The sequence below is a fragment of the Lytechinus variegatus genome, chromosome 2 (genome assembly GCF_018143015.1).
Source record: "Lytechinus variegatus isolate NC3 chromosome 2, Lvar_3.0, whole genome shotgun sequence".
In the NCBI taxonomy this organism is placed as follows: domain Eukaryota; kingdom Metazoa; phylum Echinodermata; class Echinoidea; order Temnopleuroida; family Toxopneustidae; genus Lytechinus; species Lytechinus variegatus.
The window spans coordinates 48,050,321-48,072,555 of record NC_054741.1 but is presented as its reverse complement, the minus strand read 5'-3'; the positions used below and the strand labels follow the sequence as shown (position 1 = coordinate 48,072,555).

Genomic DNA, 22,235 nt, shown 5'->3' with positions numbered 1-22,235 from the left:
ATATGAACCTAGTTTATAAAATTTGGACATAAGGGTATAATCAATTATTAATTACTGAACATCCTGCCTGAGTTTCAAATCACATGACTAAGGTCAAAGGTCATTTAGGGTCAATGAACTTAGACCATGTCGAATCAATATCGAAATCATAACCAAAGGTAAGTTTTTGAATGTCGACATAACTTTTAATTAGTTCATGAACTTGGACATAAGGGTAATAGTGAATCACTAAAGATCCTGCCTGAGTTTCAGGTCACATGACAAAGGTCACTTAGGGTCAACGAACTTTGACCATCATGGTATTTCATTGTCATCATAACTATGACATTTAATGGATCTAAGAGCAATTAAGTATCACTGAACACCCTGTACGAGTTTCAGGTCACATGAAGTAGGTCAAAAGTCATTTAAGGTCAACGAACTTTGATAATGTTGGGGTTTTTTGTAGAATTTCATACTTTAAAGTTTATAGATCTAGTTCATGAAACTTAGGACATAAGCATGTATCCCTGAATATTTTGTTCTTGTTTCTGGGGAGCGTTGCATGAAAGGACTTGTCGGACGTTTTATCCGACAAGTCCTGTTTTATCCGACAGTTACTATAGTAACAGTGCTTCTCAACCAATCAGAATCCAGGAAAGCCAGAGATCTGACATTTTGTCTGACGAAAATTATTGATGAAACGCCCCCCCCCCCCCTGGTCACATGGTCAAAATCGAAGGTCATTTAGGGTCAATGAACTTGGGTCGTGTTGGGGGTATTTGAATTGGCATCACCTTAAAAAGTTTATGTAGTTCATGAAACATATAGACGGTAATCAAGTACGAATGATTCCCGGAACGATTGTTGTCTTTAATAGGTCACATGGTCATGATCAAAGGTCATGTTGGGTCAATGGACATAGTGTTTTATTATCATATGAGTGTTTTCTTTTGTGAATAATTATTTAATAGCTGTTTTCAAAGTCAGAACTGCTGCTATATTGAATCACGTAATGCAGGCGAGACTGCCAGGCGTTCCACTTGTTTTGTAAAATATCAATAGCCTTCGGGATTTCAATTTTTTCTAGAAAGCTACTCTAGAATTCACGTTCCAGACCATCATCATATTTGTGCATTTTGAATGAATTCTCATCGATTTTCCTTTTTTATATAAAACTAAGTAAAAACGTGAAATCCCCCGCGTGTAGACCATAATGTTTTCTTTCCGCAAAAGACGTCTAGATGACACCGTAAGTAGGACATGAATTTGTAATCGACGACAGCTTCAGCTCGCTCAGAAAGGATCGAGGAGCGAAGGGTGATGTCTGCGACTCTGTGGATTGTCCAATTTTCAACCAACTAAATGAGGTGAAAAAATTCTTACTAAGCAGTAAAATCTAGGTAAGATATAAGGACAACCAGATATGAGTATTTAATCGGGAATTAAATATAAAAAAGGTAAAGTGAAAGGAAATAACGGCGTTATTTAACTTTGTTTTGACTGTCTGTGACTGTGCGTGTTGTCAATGCGGGTGTCTGTCTGTTTGTGCGATGCAGTGTCGGTGAGTGTTGCATCGATCATGCATGTTTACAAACACTGAAAGCAGCTGGGCCCCAGGCCAGGGTGGGAGTCACGGGCTTCATTTGAATAAGTGGTTTCAGGCGCGGATCAGGGCAGGTTGCCCCCCCCCCCATTGAGAAGAAAAATTGTAATGTAAAAATGCCATTGAAACCGAGGTGAAATTGAACTTTTTGAAGACCTTTTTTTGCCTGCTTGTCAAATTCTTTCGAGTACAAAATATCCTTAATTTGTGGTTGAAAAGCTTTTTTTTTTTTTTTTTGGGGGGGGGTTGGCTTGTCAAAGACAAAGTTTGCCCCCCCTTTTGAAATTTGCCCCCCCCCCCCTTTTGAAAATCCTGGATCTGCCCCTGGGTGGTATTGCGAAATGCATTATTGGGTATGATCATGTTCATTATCATGGGGAATATAAAAACTTCCTTACGGCGATTGCTCAGCTGGTGCACTTGACTGGCTGAAAGCAAACTTTGTTCAGTAAATCTGGGCTGGTATTGCCATTGGTAATCAATTCAACATGTTCAAAGAGGCCCAAGTGGCACACCGTACATGTATTAAGTACTGGTAATGTGACAAAAAATTGGGAATTTTTTACTTTGTACATGTATGGTATAAAAATACAAGTGTGCTATTTTTTTGATGTACAGTTATTTGATTGTTTCACCAATTCCTTATGTATTTTCAGTCAGACCGCAGGTCCCTATGCTAATGAGCCAAAAGGCCAGATTCATCCAAATCATCTCGTGGCTGAATCCTCCTTGCAAAATCTTGTGATTCGTCAGATTTTCTTTCTCTAAGAATTTACTTGTTTTAACCTCAAGTTAAATGAAATATTATTGCACCAGCAGATAGAGTAAATGTTATTCTTTCATATTGGTCATTTATTTTGTATACAATATTTTGATAAATAAGTAAATTTCTGGCCTGAAAATATGCCTCAAAACTGAATTTTCTTCCTCTGTTTTCTTTTGCAAATTGTGCAAAATTTTATTTTGAGCCTCAATGATAATATCACCATAAAGCTTAGACAGGAATAACCGTCGTTTCTGGGGATTTATTCAACAATTTCTGACATTTTACTGTAATCCCCATTTACCGACGGTAAAGTGTCCGTGTGGGCTCCCATTCGTTATAACACCAGCACCTTTGTCCGACCAGAGTCCAAACTTTGGTGTAATATTTCACATCGAAGTTACAATCTAAGGATGTGAAAACTACACATGCAAAATATTTGATTCTTCAATTTTCAGATTATTTAAACGATATAGATGAAAATGCATGAAAATGATACTTTACCGATGTTTAGTTGAGTACGACCCAGGAAAACAGGTCAAAATGGCAGCCAAACTATGAAATATTTACAAACGAACGGAGAGGGCGTCAACAATGTACGAATGTGATATCGATATTGCATTCCACCAGCACACCTACAAGGCAATAATACGATACGATACACTCACGAAGACAAACGATAATAGTTATAATCGCGATATATCGAGACATTAACGATAATGACGTCATTCAAGATGGCAACTTGCAAGATAAACCGTCAGGTCAGGAGAAAATGGCTTAGATGACAGATTTCTCAATCCAGTGGATTTTTTTTTATATCTCTGGTCCAAGGTATGCAATTACTTAAATTGTTTGTATTTCCCTGATAATGTATGTCATTATATTATAATTTTCACTCAAAAAACAGTTTTAAATCGCGATCTATAAAACGCTAGTTCACTATACGTTGTCTGTAGCCACGGACCCCGCAGCTTTTCAGTCTATGTATGGTGAGTGGAGCCAACGCAGTTCAGCGGAACAACCAAAATACAGAGACTGAAGCTTTTGGTCTACATAAAGCTGAACTTCTGTACTTTCTCACAATGCCACTCTTGATATGCGACACCTTTTAATCGGGTCAAGATCACACTTTTCCCACCAAGGTACAAGACGAGATTTCTGAAATTTTGTACTTGCATGAAATCCAGTGTTCTGATTGGCTGGATTTAAGGTTCACAGAACAACAGGCGCGGGTAGTTTGAGGAGGTTACCACACAGGAAGTGTGACCTTCCCATGAACCCAGGCACTGGGACCGTTGGAACTTGCCAGTGTGTGGTCTCTTTGACCAATCAGAGTGCGATATTCTTGTTTTCAAGCTGCTTTATGTACTTGGCTAATGAAAAGTGTGATCTTGACCCGATTAAACAAATTCTTATTTTGAAACCTACACCAGTTAAAAGGATACATATTCAGCTTGATCATGATCTAAAAATCATTTGGGCTCAACCAAAAATAAAGTGTGAAAATAGCAGCTTTTGTCAGGTGAAAATTATTATTTTGTAGCATATTGTAGATCAAAATTTGAACCTATATTATAAAGTCTTTGAATAAATTCAAACACATGACCTAAAAGAATGATTCTTCTTCTTTGCAATGATACCAAAGTCTTGAAATTCGATGCACAATTAGAGCAGCAATGGCCGAATGAAAAGAGGTGTTTCAGTCCGCATCAAGGTCATTAAATATGCAAAACATCTCAAGTCATGAATATCACTTGGATGAAAGAAGCCACTTTCTTGGGACCTGGCGACTGACAGTTTTATTGTTTCAACAATTTGTTATACTAATGTAGCTTTTGATTTTAGAGACCCTGGGTATTTGATTACAATTTTTAGGAGGGATGAGCAGCTGAGTGTTAAATATAAAAAAAAATTGTAGCATTTAAATCACGATTTAAATTTGCCAACCCTGCATGAAATCATGAATACATGTGCATCAGTGCATACATTGTAGGACAACATGTAGTACATGTACATGCAAAGCTAAAATATGCATATTCACCACTTGACACTGACAGCGGAGTTTCTTTATGTTAAAGAAAACTAAAATTAATGGTTTTCGACAACAAGCTGTATCAAACTACATGTACGGTATAAATAGCCTGAATTATGTGGCGTCTCATTCTCTGGAGGCTTGTGCTTCCATAGGTTTGTATGTAAAAAAGATTTCCAGATTATGAATTTGATTTTTTTTTCAATTTTCAGCGAAAAATGGCACTGACAGTTATTCAGTACTCAAATGGAAGGAAACCTACGCTATACAACCCTTCACAAAGTTTTTTTGTGATCTTGGTTTGGCCATTATTGGGCCGAAATTGCTATTAATGTCAGGAAAAATTGTTACTCAGATTTAATCAATTTAAGCTTGCAGGAAAATCTATATGTAATAGAAAAGAAGAAAATCTTATGCATAATCTGATGAGCAGAAAAATCATCCAGTATTTCCATTTACAAACCTATGGATTCACAATGCTTCTAACACAAAACATGATGTCATGGTCTTGAGGCCAGTGAAAAGTACAAGAATGCCTTCTTTCAAAGCCCAGTAATTGGAGATATTTTTAAGCAAATTGCTCATCTGGTAAACAGTGAAAATGAATACTAAATATAAAGCTTGCACTGAAATGTTTAGGAGTTTAATATGTTTTCGATTGGTATATGATTTACCAATTTCAATTTTGGGTCCGTTCAGGGCCTAAATACATGACAGAGGGGTGTTATGGTGAAGAGAGCCTCTGAAGAGTGTTTTGGCCATACAGTGTACTTGATCCACAAAACAAGCATGAAGGATCAGCAACCTGTGAATCTTTTTTTTATTTGATTACTGAGGCAGAAAATTTTTATCAATTAATGGACTTAAAAAGCATGTATTTGTTATTGGAAATTAACGGCTAAATCATGAACATACACTGTACATGTATCAACATGATCATTGATCAACTACATGTACCTGTAGATTGATACCTACTAGTATTCTATACATGTAATTTGAAAAGAAGACAATGTGCATTTAATAGGAAATACTTTACTTTTGATTTTGACAAGAACTGTGTTTAAAGCAATCATATAGGTCTACATGTAGCAGAGAAATCAAGTTGCTACAACTTTACCCTTTTTACACAGGATTTTCTTAGCCCCGGACTATCGCTAACCCCGTACTATCCTTAACCCCGTACTATCCTTAACCCCGTACTATTTTTTTCCTTTTCACACATGCCAAATTGTTATTGCTAACTCCGGATAAGGAATGCTTGCTTTTTACACACGAAACTCGCCAACCCCGGACTAGTGGTAGCTCATGAAAATTCATGAGCGCACTGAGGGGTCATTCGGGTCATATCCAAAATCGCGCGCTTTGAATACATTTGTCGATCATTCGTAGTACAAGTACTTCACTCGAAATTGTTTACCGGCTTACCTCTGATTGGGCAACAGGGCTGTCTGTTTTACGGCGCATGAATCGGAGCGCTTAGCCCTCTTTCGTTTTACACTAGCGATCTTAACCCAGTACTATCGCTCCTAGCACCGCAATTGCTGGGATAACCCTGCTTTTTTGCAGGGCCAAATAATCCTGACTAAAGGTGGGGTTAGCCCACTTTGCAAAAATGCTGTGAAAAAAAGAAAGTGGGCTAAGCTTAACCCGTACTATGTATTGTAGGTGGGGCTAAATGGCAATTTAGCACCGCCTATAGTACGGGGTTAAGGATATTTTAGAGTGTGTAAAAAGGGTACTTGATTGTGCAACTAATCATATTCCTGAATGTACAGTGTACCAGTAAATCATCTCTACATGTACATGTATATTAGCTTTTGTTCCTCCCAAAATTAATAAAACTTTTTACAAGGTACTCCTGATGTCTTTAAATTGTTACAAGCCTTCAAAATTTCCGTCTGTGATGAACTGATCACGCTCTGGAATTGATCTCGGCCATCACCCCCCTCCCAAAAAGAAAACCCTTTATCCCCATATATATATATATATATATCCTAGAGAATGAGTATTTCATCAAGCATTGATTTGTTTTTTTATCTCACCTGCGAAGCAGAGTGAGACTATAGGCGCCGCTTTTCAGACAGCAGCTGCAGCGGCGTCAACACCAAATCTTAACCGAAGGTTAAGTTTTTGAAATGACAGCATAACTTAGAAAGTACATGGACCTAGTTCATGAAACTTGGCCATAAGGTCAATCAAGTATTACTGAACATCCTGCTTTAGTTTCAGGTCACATGACCAAGGACAAAGGTCATTATCAGGGTCAATGAACGTAGACCATGTTTGGGGAATCAGCATCAAAATCGTAACCGTAGGTTAAGTTTTTGAAATGTCATAACTTAGAAAATATATGGACCTAGTTCATGAAACTTGGACCTAAGGTTAATCAAGTATTACTGACGTCCTGCTTGAGTTTCATGTCACATGACCAAGGGTCAATGAACTTTGGCCAAATTGGAGGCATCTGTTGAATTACCATCATATCTTTGAAAGTTTATGAATTTGATTCATGAAACTTAGACATAAGAGTAATCAAGTATCACTGAACATCTTATGCAAATTTCAGGTCACACGATTAAGGTCAAGGTCATTTAGGATCAATGAACTTTGGCCAAATAGGGAGTATTTGTTGAATTACCATCATAACTTTGAAAATTTATTGGTCTAGTTTATAAAACTTTGACATATGAATAATCAAATATCACTGATCATCCTGTGCGCATTTCAGGTCACATTACATGTACCAAGGTCAAAGGTCAATGAACTTTGGCCATGTCGGGGGGGGGGGTATCTGTTGAATCACAACTTTGAAAGTTTATGGATCTGATTCATGAAACTTGGAAATAAGAGTACATGTACTCAAGTATCTTTGAAGATCCCCATTCGAGTTTCAGGTCACATGACCAAGGTCAAAGGTCATTTTAAGTCATCGAACTTTGGCAATTTTAGAGGTACATGTAATTAGTAGTTCTATTGTTGTCATAACTTTAAAAGTTTATAGACATAGTGTATAAAATGTGGATATAGGGGTAATCAAGTATCACTGACAAGTTTTAGGTCACATGATCAAGGTCAAATGTCATTGAACATAGTATTGTATCATTATATTTCATGCTGTTTTTTGTGAATAATTTTTTTTTTATAGTTGTTTACAAATTCAGCACTGCAGCTATGTATTGAGTTGCGTGATGCAGGTGAGACCGCCAGAGGCATTCCACTTGATTATTAATAATTTTCCAAATTTTTCAATATCTTTTGCTGTATTCATTTCAAACTTTTCGTCACAGAAAGAGTGAAAGATGGCAGAAGGGGGATATGACCCTTGTGAGTGTGTTTGGTCACATGAAGGTGCAATGAGGAGATTAATAAACATGGTAAGTCACATTTTCTTCTCAAGTTTTTCCTATCATCATCACCTAGGTCTTTTGGCGGTGTTCACAAAGCTGTTATAAAATCACTACTAAAATTGGGCTCCCAGTCTTAATTTCCTTAAAGGTCAATTCCATTGTGACTTATGGGACATTTGATACTTTTTTCCACATAACTGAGGTGCATATCTGAAATAGTAGCTGCACAAACATGGATTTACTTTATTAAACTGTAAGAAGAATATTGAAACTTACTATATACAATAATGCATGCTTTCAGCTTGTTTGCATAGGGTGCTATATCATCAGAAATGTCATTGTGACTTATGGGACGTTGATGGACCACACAAATTGAGCTCTTTTGTTCAAAGTGCCATATCTATCTCAGTTTTATGACAATGTTTTTAAATTTGGACTTGGAGATTAACCAGTGATAGTGCTCACTAACAGTACTTGAATTGGACTTGATTCATTTCATTTGTTTCAGTAGTTGTGTGCAATCGTGTGTGACTTATGGGACAAGTGAACGTGACTGATGGGACCCTATCTAATTTCATGGAATTTACATTTCCTCTCGATGACTTTTTGAGTCAAACTTAATTTCAGCATGAATAAATATTCCCTAATAAGATGATGCCTTTAATAATTCATGCCATTGTGTCAGAAATAAATTCAACAAAGGGCAGAAACATCTTATCATGCACTTCATTTATATAAAGGGAACATTAACCAAAAAAAAGCTTCCTAACTTGTCATCAAGTTTTAAGAACTGTAATCAAATAAGTACAAAATAATCAATAAACAATTACAATCATAAATATTTAGCAAACAGATGAAAAATGAACAATTAGAAAGAATGTACACACTTTCCATTGTGACTGATGGGACATAATGATAGGACATATTTGTTACAGATGGGGCAAATAAATGTTGCTTTTCTCTATCTGTCTCGTACAGTATGGTATTAAGAAAATGACCTTTACAGTGTATACATGTAAGAAAATTAAGACATTAATGCTGTCATGAAGTATATCAATATTCTTGTTAATATATTCTCTTTTGTGTCAAATGCTGATATTTTTCATTAGTTGTTGATGTTTATGATAAAACAGATGGATATCAGTGCACAGGCAAATTTTTGACAAAAAAATATTAAAATTTTTGCATAAATTCTTTAAAAAAATATTATTAACTGGACTGTCTAGAAAACGGTTGCAATCGATTTCTACTATCTAAACTGTACATGTATACATGTACTTGTATAGTAAAAAGTGTATTCATTTACATGGAAGATTTTACTATTGTCTGTGCAAAAAATATGAAAATAATTGATTTTCATGAAAAATCCAAGATGGCTACCAAAAATTGCCAATTTGGAATCCCATGGGACACGATTTGACAAAGGGAACATCAAGATTCATTAACTATAGACTTCAGGCTGATATGTCATCTCTTTCTTAGAAATTCTGAATGTCTGTTTTAAAGGACATCATCATTTATAGAGTACCAAAGTGATGATGTCAGTTGTCATGGTGTGATGGCGGCCTGGTTCTAAACAAAATAACCAGGGGGCCGTTTCATAAAGCTTTTGTAAGTTAGGAGCAACTTTAAGAATGACTAGTGATCCTTTCTTATATGCTAAAACATTGCCAATTTATGATGACATTTTTCACAAGGATCATCGGTCGTTCTTAAAGTTGCTCTTAAGTTACGAAAAGCTTTATGAACCAGTGCCCTTTTACGACTCTCAGAATGATGGTAACAACCAGGGACAACACACATCACCATTTTTGCAAACACAAATGTGTAAGACGATCATGCAGCTGCGACTAGGTTTAGAACCGGCCGATTCGATGTTCATGACATTGTGACATCACACTTCGGTCCTCCTTAAATGCGCATGTTCCTTTCTATTCTCAGGCGGTAGGAATGATTCTGAGAAAACTTGATTGCAAGCTTCTGAACAATTTTTTGGCATTTACAGGGGCTTTAATAGCTCTGCTCATGGTAGCCTTAAATGCATCTGAGGACTGGTGCTCTTATTTTGACAGGATCCAGAGGGTCGCTCAACTACAAAATTTGTGACTGATGGGACATTGACATAGGTTTTAATAGTTTCCATGGAACTACATGTATATACCAAGTTCACATCATATGTAAAACAGTGGATGCATGTACTCCAAGGGGACAAGAAAACCAAGAGAGTGATCTGGACCTAAAAAATGAATAAAAACTAGGGTGAAACAAACCCAATTTACCTGCACTCAGCTTTGCATGTTAGCGATCATATTCAGTTTTCTCCTTCTTTCTGGACTGGGCACACAATGCAAACTTTTTTTTGTTCAATGCACTGCCTATGATATTCAGACTGTTTTTTCTGACAGTCAGCATACTGTTCTCCAGCTTTTAAGCATTCTTGTCTCTCTCTTTGCTGTCATGGACAGCTTTAAGGTGGCATGGTTTACGGACTGTATATGTGACTTATGGGCCATGTGACTTATGGGACTTAAATCTATGTCCCCCCAGTATAGCTATTTCAAGTCCAATACAGATGCAGCTTGATTTGTTGATGCAAGCATGTACTGTGGTAGATAAAAAAGTCCAATACTTGTCTGCAGGAGTCTATGGCAGCATATGAGGGAAACTTAATGCTCAAAATTGTGACTTATGGGACATCAAACATACGCACCTTGAAATGTATTTTGTGCCTCACAGTTTCACTGCAGCGTGTAAAACAACACAGCTAATGGTAAATTGTTGCTTGGAGGTCACATGGACAGTGGAATTTTTCATCAGCACCCTTTGCTTGCCAGGTGCCAGGGATGGGTGAAAGTTGTACACTTTCTATGAAATCTTAGTACCAAAGTGCAACAGAGTGCACATTGCGTATTTTATGAATGAATAAGGGTATAGTAAATAAAGGTGTGTTTTTGTAAACCTTAAACTGTATACTTATAAACAGTATAAACAAAATTGCTCAGAAAAGAAATTTTTGAAAATGGAAAAATGCAACATTTGGCTGGAATTGACCTAAAGAGAAATGCCAGTACATGTAGTTGCAGTAAACACTGTTTTCATGAGAAAGTCTGTAAAACCAGGCTTAATTGTCAGTATATCATCGAGGATCTAGATCTGGTACAGTCACATAAACTGAACTTTGTGAAATCTTGAAATCTACGCTGAAAAATATTCACACTGAAGATCACCAACACAGATAAGCACACGTGGGACAGTGTATTATTGCGTTGAATGTCGTGCCCGACGCTTGACCCGAATCCTGTGCTTATTTGCTAATTTCTCAGCAATTACACAATTTCTTCCAGAATCCTTTGGCACATATTCTTTATTTATACACAAACAGACACTTTGGTGGTCATTTCATTGGATTCTGCACGAACTCATTTTGATATCGTTACCAAAACTAGCATTTACTTTTAAAGTTTTGACAATGAATTAAATTCAAATTTTATGAGTTACATGTATGTATGTCATGTACCATTATCATACTACATATTGGTGCTTTTATATGTCTCTGAAAACCATTACACTGGTGTAGCACTGTTGTGAAAGGTCATTTCTACCCCATGACCACATCAGTGCGTTAATTTGAACAAATCTATAGAGAAAAATCAGATGCATTTAGTGTGTGACATACCAAATCCTACGGTACTATCTATTATTGTGAATCCCTTCTGGGTAAAATTTGAGTGTGTATCTTGAATAATTAGCTTTAATATTGAACAGTTTATTCGTCACCAAGCTATTGGTGGATTCTGAGTATCCCTGTGCTTGGGTTTGTGTATGCATGAGTGGCAATCCTACATGCATTATCGATATGACTGCCTGGCCGTATTGTAAAATTTTAATGGACAAGTATTTGTACATGTGTAGTTGACTATATTGTTACATGTACACTTATATTATTAAACTCACTTCTGCTCAGCAAGGCATCTTACTCCTGATTTGGTTTCATATGTTTGTTCATCATTCTTCTTTTGAGGCCTCTTTCTTCATTTTTAGCCCCTGTAGCTGGTTTTATCATACACTCATGGGGGGGGGGGGGGTGTCCAGGGAAAAATAATCACAGGGGCTTGGGGTGATTCATCCCCCAAAATGGTAAAAAAAAGCCATTAAAAACTAAAAAAGAGCCCCCAAAATTCCCAATTTACTGAATGTTAAAGCTTAACCAATGTTACAGATTTAGGTAATCATTTGTGAAAATTAACCCTTGGAAGAAAAAATTGACTGGGGGGGGTCATAATTTTTTTTTCATTTAAAGCAAAGTGCACATACATGTACATCAACTGTACAGTATGCACGGTCTTTCATGAAATCATATTGTGAAAAAACATAAATATTCAAATTAAATCTTTCTTAAATGCATCCATCAACAGACCATTTTGTCTTTTAGGAGTAGTAGCATTCATTTCCTACCAGGAAACCGGAATTCAATGTAATTTTTTGCCATCATAATCACGGAATAATTTTCCTGGTATCGCATCACAATTTGCTCCACATTTTTGAAAGACTGCTATGCATACATGTAGTTACATTGTATAGTCTTTTGTATACACGTCTACATCTACGTCTACTTACAATGAACAGTTGTTGAGAGCTTTTCTCTTATGACTAAAAATTCTTTTCAAATCTGTAAAGCAAAATTATTCCTTGATCATAATCAGAAATTTGCTTCATGAAATGTATATGAATGGAAAGGTTCACTTCTCTGTTTTCATTTGAGATAAATTTTGACATTCAGTATGCACGCTTGACTTAGAACGATGGAAATTGGTGTTACCAAATTTTTATTTGCATGAGCAAATTACGATTTTGAGTGAGTTTTCTGGCTTTTACTGCTATCTTTTCATAAAAAAAATCATAATCTGAATATCTATCTTTTCCTCTTCCACATGAGATGAAAAGCGTAAAATATGAATGCCGCATGGCCCAGAAAAAGTTGGATGAAAACATGCTTGATTTCTAAATTATGAACATTGAGATGGGCTTTAAATGAAAGGGGGGGGGAACATATCCTTTCATTGATGTTAAATTGAATTGAATTGAATTTATTACCCAATACATCACTGTCAGGTAAAATTACATGGAGTAGTACATCACATATAAAAAAAAACATTTGGTAATTGGAGCTACATGTAACATACATGTACAGCAATAGCAAGATGCTAATTGAGGTTAGCCCCAAATAATGTCATTATCATAGTTTAAACAATAATTTAACTAAATCTCAATATTATACATCAAATTCACTACTAATTCTACTTATTACTGTTGCAGATATTGCGATCATTTTTAGTGAACATATTTACACTATTTACAAGAAAAAATCTCTTAATTAATTTCACAAAATCTTTATATAGAATTATGTACATGTACATCTCATGAAGCAAATTTATGATTATGATTGCAAAAGATTACACTGAAATTCCGGTTTCCTTTTTTCTGGGACACACTGTAGATAATATTATGCCTTCCATGTATTAAGCAGATCCATTTTAATAATTCATAAGCACTTCAGTGCACAGTGTATCAAGGCTTTTTGCTAATTGAGTTTTTTGAAATCCAATCATTAGTGTTTTGTGTCAGTAGAATTTCTTACATGTATACCACGGTAACCAATAATATCCATGTACAAACATGTGAAAAAGTAGTCTTCTTTCCTCCAGTTTATTTGCATTGATTTGCATATTTAGCCTTATCATATTTACATCGACTGTCAGAAAACTCAGAATTTTCCCTAGATAGTACATGTAAATAGATAATTTCCCCAAAAAGGAGTTATTCGGAGATTGGAGATTAAAGAAAATACATCTCAAAGCCAAATTGAGAACATTAAAAATGCTCATCACTTTTGTGTACTAGATCATGTACTTAAAATAAAAAGCACACTGCTGTTGAGTTTGCATGTACATTTATGAGTCAACCTTCTTTATGTATAGTATTAATTATTGATCACCCAAGTCTGAAATAATATTCGCAGTGCCTAATGGAAAATATTTGACATCTGTTGCGTACTGTGCATGCATGCAATAATTATGCTGCGCTGGCCGACGCGGCTCGACCGGCTTGCATATGCTGTTTACTCGGGTCCAGGAGATGGTAGAGAAATTTGCCGCATATTTCTTTGCGAAATTTAGACCGTTTTTTGCCAAATCGTTTTTGATTTTTGAAGCATCGCATCAGGCATCACAGTACATTAGCATTGTGCGCTGCCTGCCCCAGCGCGCCATGTCAACCCCAAAGTTAGAAATTTGGCCTATTCACTGCAACCGATAGGTGGCGCATCATATCGTGAATCCACCAAATCCCCAGATTTACCAGTTACATGTATTAAGTACATGTAAATGTCATCCTATGGTGCTAGTGCTCTAAATACCAATATGACCGATCATTGTGTGTCTATTCTCGATACATGTAGGTCTGGCTATGCAAAGTAAATATTTCCTTTTGATGATAGGATAGGATTCATCTTGGGTTGAGCCAAATAACATCATTTTCCCTCAATTTGGTGTAATGTACATGTACATGTACATGTAGGCCTGTGTTTACAGTATGTTGTATTAAGGATTTATGATTGTAACATTGTGTCTTCCCATTTTATGGGATATCTCCTCAGCTATGAAAATCTCTGTTAAAAGTTTATCACAAATGAAACAAAAAAATAATCCAGATGTACATGTATACAGCTTTTTTCTTTGTAATTATCAGGTATGTAGATGTAAGATATATACATGTAAAGTATTCATATTTTCGTATTCGTATCATATTTTTGTGTTTGTTCTTATATTGTAGACAAAAATCTCTTTTTTTATAGACCAACTGTAAGTTTTTAAAATTAAAATACTTGATTTGGTCATGTTTGTATTTCATAAAGAACTAGCAATGAAATCAAACCAACACACCTACATGTATAGATGTATTATACTGTACTTGTATTCTGTTTTCTTCAGCGGGGGGATTTTAACAGGAAAAATTTGATAACCCCTCAAAAAGGTCATCACTTTCCAAATGTATCCACAATCCCCTGAAAATATTTTTCTTGTCTCTAAAGGGGAAGGGGGGGGGGAGCATGGACTGGATGTCCCCCCCCCCCCCCCGATCAGCCATTGATTTTCTGCATACATGTAGGTTTCGAAAGAGCAGCTTGAACATAATAAAAATATAGCATGCAGACACATTGCATATATGTATGCTGTTCATGTATAAAACAACATATGGTAGAAAAATTGATCTGTTATAAAAAGAACTATTTGTTTTTTTTATCTGACAGCTGAGGGAGCAAAATACCTGCAGTGACTCACAGTGTGACTTAGACTGTAAGTATAGTTGATCCATGGAGCTAATAGCTACATGGTTTATCTAAGATCTGATTATTATTACAGTGATAATTATTAAAGGACAAGTCCACCCCAACAAAAAATCGATTTGAATAAAAAGAGAAAATTCCAACAAGCATAACATTGAAAATTTCATTAAAATTGAATGTAATATAAGAAAGTTCTGACATTTTGATATTTTGCTTAATTTCATTAAACAGTTGTATGAAATTTTTAGTGTTATGCTAGTTTGATTTTTCTCTATTTATTGAAATTAACATTTTCTGGGGTGGACTTGACCTTTAACCCTATCTAGGCCGAGGGGCCTGCGAATGAATCGCGCAATATTTTCGGTGCGCAAATTTTTTTGACCGCGCCGCTCGCTGACTTTTTACTTTCAAGTCTTGCGCAACTTTTGAGACCAACTTTGCGTCACCCGGGTACGTGGTTCCGAAATTACGCAACATTATGTAAGTGCATGTCAGACCGAAAATTGTTCAAAAACGTGATTTCGTGTACAAAGTCAATGCAAATTGTGTTTTCAACCAAAATTCATAAAACTATGATTAGTTTTAGTTTTGCTGGTCTAAATGTATTTATTTTATGCTTTTTATGATCACAGAAGAGTCCCCAAGAAATTGCAAAAAACAATAAAATACATAAGAAAATGATTTGATATCGCAATTTTTTTTCATGTACACTTGCGAAGAACACCACAAAGAGTTTCTATACCAAAAATTAGTACATTTGGAGCTTTATTTAGGGAGTTAGAGGAAAAAGTATGATTTCGCATACTAATTACGCATAAATTAGCATAATCACTTAATAGCGATTCGCATGAAATAAAATTACTATACAATCTTGTAGATTATGTCCCAGGCAACCCGAGTGACTATTTTCAGCGCAATCGCGCGGTCGACCGCCGAGATCTTGGGGGGGGCCTCCCAGGCCCCCCCCCCCCGGCCATATGAACTCCCAACATACCCCGGCCTAGATAGGGTTAAAGTGGGAGCAAACATTGAGCGTGTGATATTTAAATAGCTAGTCTTGGAATTAACCTGTGTTGACAATTTAAATTTCAATAAATTTCATTTGTAGAGAGAAACTGAAGTGTCTTTGAGAAAAAAGGTGCTTGCTTTACTATATAAGTACTTGGCAACATGATATTTGCGGTATGAATCAGTCAATGTCGTGAGTCATGAATATTAAAGTGTTATGTAATACAAGCATGCCTAGTTTACAAGACTAAATGTACACTCACCCACTGCTAAATATGTTTTATGGTATAGGAACCTGGCCAGATTTAAGCGTAGTAGAGGACTTCAGTGGTGGTATTGGGGCTGCTGATTTGGATCTATTCTTAAAATCATGGGTAACAGAAAATGTCAAAATTGAATTCATACATGTACAAGTAAACATGTTTAATCTGACTTTTACCAAACTATTTTGGTCATTGTATTTCCTATGGCAATTTTGTGCAGGGAAAGTCTAAACCGCTCTTACCAAAATTACAAGCATGTAACTCTTACATGTAATTGCAATATTTCCTCTGATTTTTGGTTTTGTGAAAAACTATAATCGTCTTGGTCTGTCCTACCATGTATTTCTTCCTAGCAATAAAGATCTTGTAAGGCTTGGGACAAAAATGGCACTGATAGTGAACTTTAAATTTGATTTTCTGATTTTTCATAAATTTGTTTTAAAAAAAAAATATTTTGATAAATTGAATGGCAGAGATGATCAAAATCTTGATCAATCTTTCTTCTTCTGTTTTTAAGTTTTAAAGACTGAGGTAAAATTTACAAATTTCTTGATTAATTCTCAGGCATTATGTAGCAATGGTTACCAATGTTAAAACCGTAGCAAATTCCGTAATAATTTTGGGATCCTGACGGAGCAAAGTGACAAAGCTTCAGAAACTTGTGTTATTTTAAACCTTCATTTCTTATGCATTTACCTTGTGTATTCAAAAGATTATTTTATTTTTCTTCACTACTCCCCCCCCCCCCCTCTTTTTAATGTTTTCTATGCCTCCTCATGGTGCTGGTCTTGGACAGGGTGACCAGACGTCCTGTATTTCCCGGGATCGTCCCGTATTTGGCTCCTTTGTCCGGGCGTTCCGACAAACCCTTCCCAAGACGCCTATTTGTCCCGTATTTCAGAATATTGAACAAAATGTAGTTAGACTCTAATACATTTAAAAGTGACAAATTTTCATCAAATAACCAACAGATGATGAAGCAGAGACAACGATATTAAAATCGATAAAACTTTTGCAAGTTCTGCGGTGATTTTCTTGCTAACCCAAATACATTGCAAACGCACTGGCCTCCTGCCTGTCAGTGGCATGCTACTAGTACTACTTCTTTCTTCATCCTTCTATCCTTCCCCTTTTTGTCTCACCTGCGAAGCAAAGTGAGACTATAGGCGCCGCTTTTCCGACGGCGACGGCGACGGCGACGGCGGCGGCGGCGGCGGCGTCAACATCAAATCTTAACCTGAGGTTAAGTTTTTGAAATGACATCATAACTTAGAAAGTATATGGACCTAGTTAATAAAACTTGGCCATAAGGTTAATCAAGTATTACTGAACATCCTATTATAGTTTCATGTCACATGACCAAGGTCAAAGGTCATTTAGGGTCAATGAACTTAGACCATGTTGGAGGAATCAACATCGAAATCTTAACCTGAGGTTAAGTTTTTGAAATGTCATCATAACTTAGAAAATATATGGACCTAGTTCATGAAACTTGGACATAAGGTTAATCAAGTATCAATGAACATCCTGCATGAGTTTCACGTCACATGACCAAGGTCAAAGGTCATTTAGGGTCAATGAACTTTGGACGAATTGGGGATATCTGTTGAATTCCCATCATAACTTTGAAAGTTTATGGATCTGATTCATGAAACTTGGACATAATAGTAATCAAGCATCACTGAACATTTTGTGCAAGTTTCAGGTCACATGATCAAGGTCAAAGGTCATTTAGGGTCAATGAACTTTGGCCGAATTGGGGATATCTGTTGAATTCCCATCATAACTTTGAAAGTTTATGGATCTGATTCATGAAACTTGGACATAATAGTAATCAAGCATCACTGAACATTTTGTGCAAGTTTCAGGTCTCATGATTAAGGTCAAAGGTCATTTAGGGTCAATGAACTTTGGCCGAATCGGGGGTATCTGTTGAATTACCATCATAACTTTGAAAGTTTATTGGTCTAGTTCGTTAAACTTGGACATTAGAGTAACCAAGTATCACTGAACATCCTGTGCGTGTTTCAGGTCACATGTCCAAGGTCAAAGGTCAATGAACTTTAGCCGAATTGGGTGTATCTGTTGAATTACCATCATAACTTTGAAAGTTTATGGATCTGATTCATGAAACTTGTACATAAGAGTAATCAAGTATCACTGAACATCCTGTTCCAGTTTCAGGTCACATGATCAAGGTCAAAGGTCATGTAAGGTCAATGAACTTTGGCCATGTTGGGGTTTTTTGTTGAATAACCATCATATCTCTGTAAGTTTATTGGTCTAGTTCATAAAAAGAGGACATAAGAGTAACCATGTATCACTGAACATCTTGTGCGAGTTAGAGTAGTATGCAAAGTCAGCACTGCTGCTATATTGAACCGCGTGATGCAGGTGAGACGGCCAGAGGCATTCCACTTGTTTGTTCCATCTATCTTTCTTTCCTCCTCCTTTTTTCTAACTTTCTATTGTTTTCTTTCTCTCCTTTATTTTGTCTTTCACACATTCGATCATCTTCCCTTCCTTTCTTATTATATTATATTCAATTCAAAGAATAACGGAAACCTTTTTTTCTCTCTTTTATTCTTTCTTTTATCCTTCTTTTATTCTTACTTTCCTTAATTTATTTCTTTTCCCTATTTTCCCCATCAATTTTTCTTTCTTCATTTTCCCCACCAATTTTTCTTTCTTCTCAATTCATCTCTTTTCTTTCATCCTTACTTTCTCTTCTTCATTCTTCCGTTCACCCTCCCTTCCAGTTCTTTATATTTCTTCACAAGTCTAACGCTGTGTAGCCTTCTTTGTTGATCTTGTTTGTCAATTGGCCCGTATTTCATTTTGTGAAATCTGGTCACCTTGGTCTTGGAGGTTGTATTTATTTTCAAAATTATCTGATTTTTCCTTCAATAAATCTGGAAAAGACAGGTCTCCCTTCAAGGCTTTGGCTTTGGTAGCCTTAAATTAGTTTAAGCTGAGGCAATCATTGAACTACAAATTGTGGAATGATTGAGTAAATGCTGTTTTTAATGGAAATATTTTCGGGTAATTTAATGAATGGTGATGAATATTACATGGAGATTACATGTATGTTTAATTGTCGATGCTTATTTCAATTTTTATTGTTTTACAGTTCCTGGTCCTCAACCTAACTCCGATGGGGACTATACCATGTTCCTCTTCATGATTGGTTGGCTAGTTCTTGCCTTAGCTCTCTTTCTCATGAGACCTGGACGAAACAGGACAGAAGGAGACCAGAAACCAAGACCACTCAACCAAGTAAGAGAACATCTCAATTTCTTTACAATTTGTCAGGGAGTGTCCATTTTAAGGCCAAGTCCACCCCAATGTCAAGAGGATTAGAATGAATAGAGGTATAAATCAAGCAAGCATAAAACTCAAATTTTCATCAAAGTTAGGTGTGAAAAAGGTGTGTTATTACATTTAAATTGTTCACTTGTTTTCCCAAAATGATTAATATGATAATGATAAGATGAGTCATTACTAATAAGACCTGTTGATACATTTAAAATTTGCACTTGTTTTTACAAAATGATAATTGCAATAATAATACGATGGGTTTATATTGCGCAGCCACTGAATAAAAATACTGTGCTGCAATTTGATAGAAACTCCTATTGACTGTTGCTTTGTACTACAAAATAAAATGCTTTACAAAAAACTTATATTTTATAAACATGTAGTACCATTAAAATAGTGAGAAGTGAGATAATTGCTTAATACTGTATGTGAAAGAACATGTTAGCCAGACTTAAAGAAGTTTCATTTCCTTGCATATTTTGATTTAATGTTTATTTATTTAATTCCACTTGTTTAAAGGGTGTCTTGGCCTTTTAGGAATAATAAATCTGTTGTAAATTAACTGTCATTGTTCTTATATGAGGACTTACATGTACATGTAATGTGTGTATGGATGTTTCATTCCAATATCGTTTTAATTAGCAAATTTTTTATTACCTTCAGTTACCTTTTCTGGACTATAATTAAGAAATGTGGAAAAGGATGGACATTTAGATGCAGTAAGTTGTATGATTAATTTTTGAAGTGTTCACAATATGAATAAGTTTTTAAATAGTTGTATTCTCTTTTCATTATATTTGTCATCATCATCTGTCTGTTTCTTCCTCTCTCTCCCACCCACTCTTTCTTATTCTTTCTCTCTTTTGTCTCCCCCTCTCTCTCTCTGTTCCTCTCCTCATCTCTCTCCCTTTCTGTTTTCCTATCTCTTTACCAATCCATCATTGTAGGATCCTGGGCCCACACCTCCAGCTCCACCTCTGGACTAGGACTTATTAACACTGATCAACATGAACAAAGCGGGCACCAACCAACCACACTGGTTTATTTCCAATTATTTTGTCTAATGCAATTCTTCCAATTGGCATCTCGTCTATTATCATTTGGTCTATCATCAGTTCATCCACTCACCACATGGTCTAGTTTCACTTAGTCTAGTGCCATTCTGTCTAATAACCAGTTGGTTCATTAGCCATTTACTCCATATGCCATATGGTCTAATTGGGCTAAGTGTCAAAGTCTGCAAAAAGAATGAAAAGGAAATGACCAACTGGTTATGAGATGAAATGGTGATTAGACAAAGTGATGATTGTACCAAATGGTTGTTAGACGAAATGTTGATGGACAGAATTGCATTAGATTAAATGAAAGTAAACCATGTGGTGAGTGGACGAGTTGGCAGTAGACGAATTGGCAATTTACCACCACACTGACTACTCTTCTGTCTTCATTACCTTGCAATAGTGTGATTATCGCTTGCTGAATTTCACCAAACTTGTAGAAAGCTACTCAATCCTATTTCCAGCTTCATTCAAATCTCGTAGAGTGTCTTTGAGGATTTGGGATTGTAAACTACATTGAGTACTCCATTTCTTCATAAGCCTTTGACAGCCTGGCTATCACTTGTAGAATGTCATGAGTAACATGAAGTTCTTGGGTTATGCAGATTTTGCAAGTTACGTGTACTTTATTGTGTGCATACAGCTGTACACTATTGCACATTTTGGATAAAGTGTGCTTGAATTTGCACTTCTTATTATGGTTGAATCCTACGTTTTTAAAAATAAGTTGAAGAAATAAACTTCAGGCTTATTTACAAGGACAACCATACCAACAGGTGTAAAGCAAATGGCCTTTTGCAAAATTGCCAACTAGTTTATGGACTTTACTGGTTGTAGTGCCAAAAGTCAAACATATTTTTAAAATCAGATCTGCAATTCCAAATTCTTGAAATTAATCCCCATTTGTGAATTCTGGACCTTTTGAATTGTTAATTTCGGCGAAAATATTTCCATATTTCCATTTGCAAGGGAAGAGATCTTCTTTCTGGTATGCTTTATTAGATTAATGTTTCCAACTTAGTTACTATAGCCTATTTAGTTTGCTTTTTGGAACTTAATGTTTAAAAGACTGTAGAATCTGTCAAATGTTTTAAAATGAAACCGAAGTTTAATAAAGTTGGGTGTCACTTATCTTTCCTCGAATAGGCCAACATATCCTGGAACTATCGTACATGTACTTTGGATAATTTAAGCCTCGTTTTTAAATTTTTCTTCCAATCTGATGCTGTAAAGTGCACTTGGTGTTTTACCCCTGTGCCAATGTCTGTCTATCTGCAATGACTGAACGCATGAATAAATATATGATTATCATTTGACCAAGTCATGTGTCAATAAAGAGTGACTCTCAGTCTAATACAGTCTCTTGCAGATTTCCTGTTAGATTTTGATCTTTGGGTGTAGGCATTGAACAGACTTCTACATCAGCACAGCACCAAAATAGATTTTTAAAAAATACTACAAATATTAGACAGGATCTTCTTTCACTAGATGCTTGGGGAAACAATTTGCTGGGTTT

General features: G+C 35.9%; 1 protein-coding gene across 2 annotated transcripts; it reads left to right on the top strand.

The window, feature by feature from the left end:
* Nucleotides 1-1,247: 1,247 nt before the first annotated feature.
* LOC121408211 (small integral membrane protein 14-like) lies at nt 1,248-22,162 on the top strand. Of its 2 annotated transcripts, none has more exons than XM_041599597.1 (5): nt 1,248-1,349; nt 7,668-7,754; nt 15,037-15,082; nt 19,474-19,619; nt 20,609-22,162. In XM_041599597.1, the coding sequence occupies exons 2-5, from the start codon at nt 7,680-7,682 to the stop codon at nt 20,645-20,647; spliced, it is 306 nt and encodes a 101-aa protein (XP_041455531.1). In that variant the 5' UTR covers nt 1,248-1,349; nt 7,668-7,679; the 3' UTR covers nt 20,648-22,162. The 2 variants fall into 2 exon arrangements, with proteins under 2 accessions (XP_041455531.1, XP_041455530.1); XM_041599596.1 differs by having other exon boundaries at nt 1,252-1,382.
* Nucleotides 22,163-22,235: the final 73 nt, after the last annotated feature.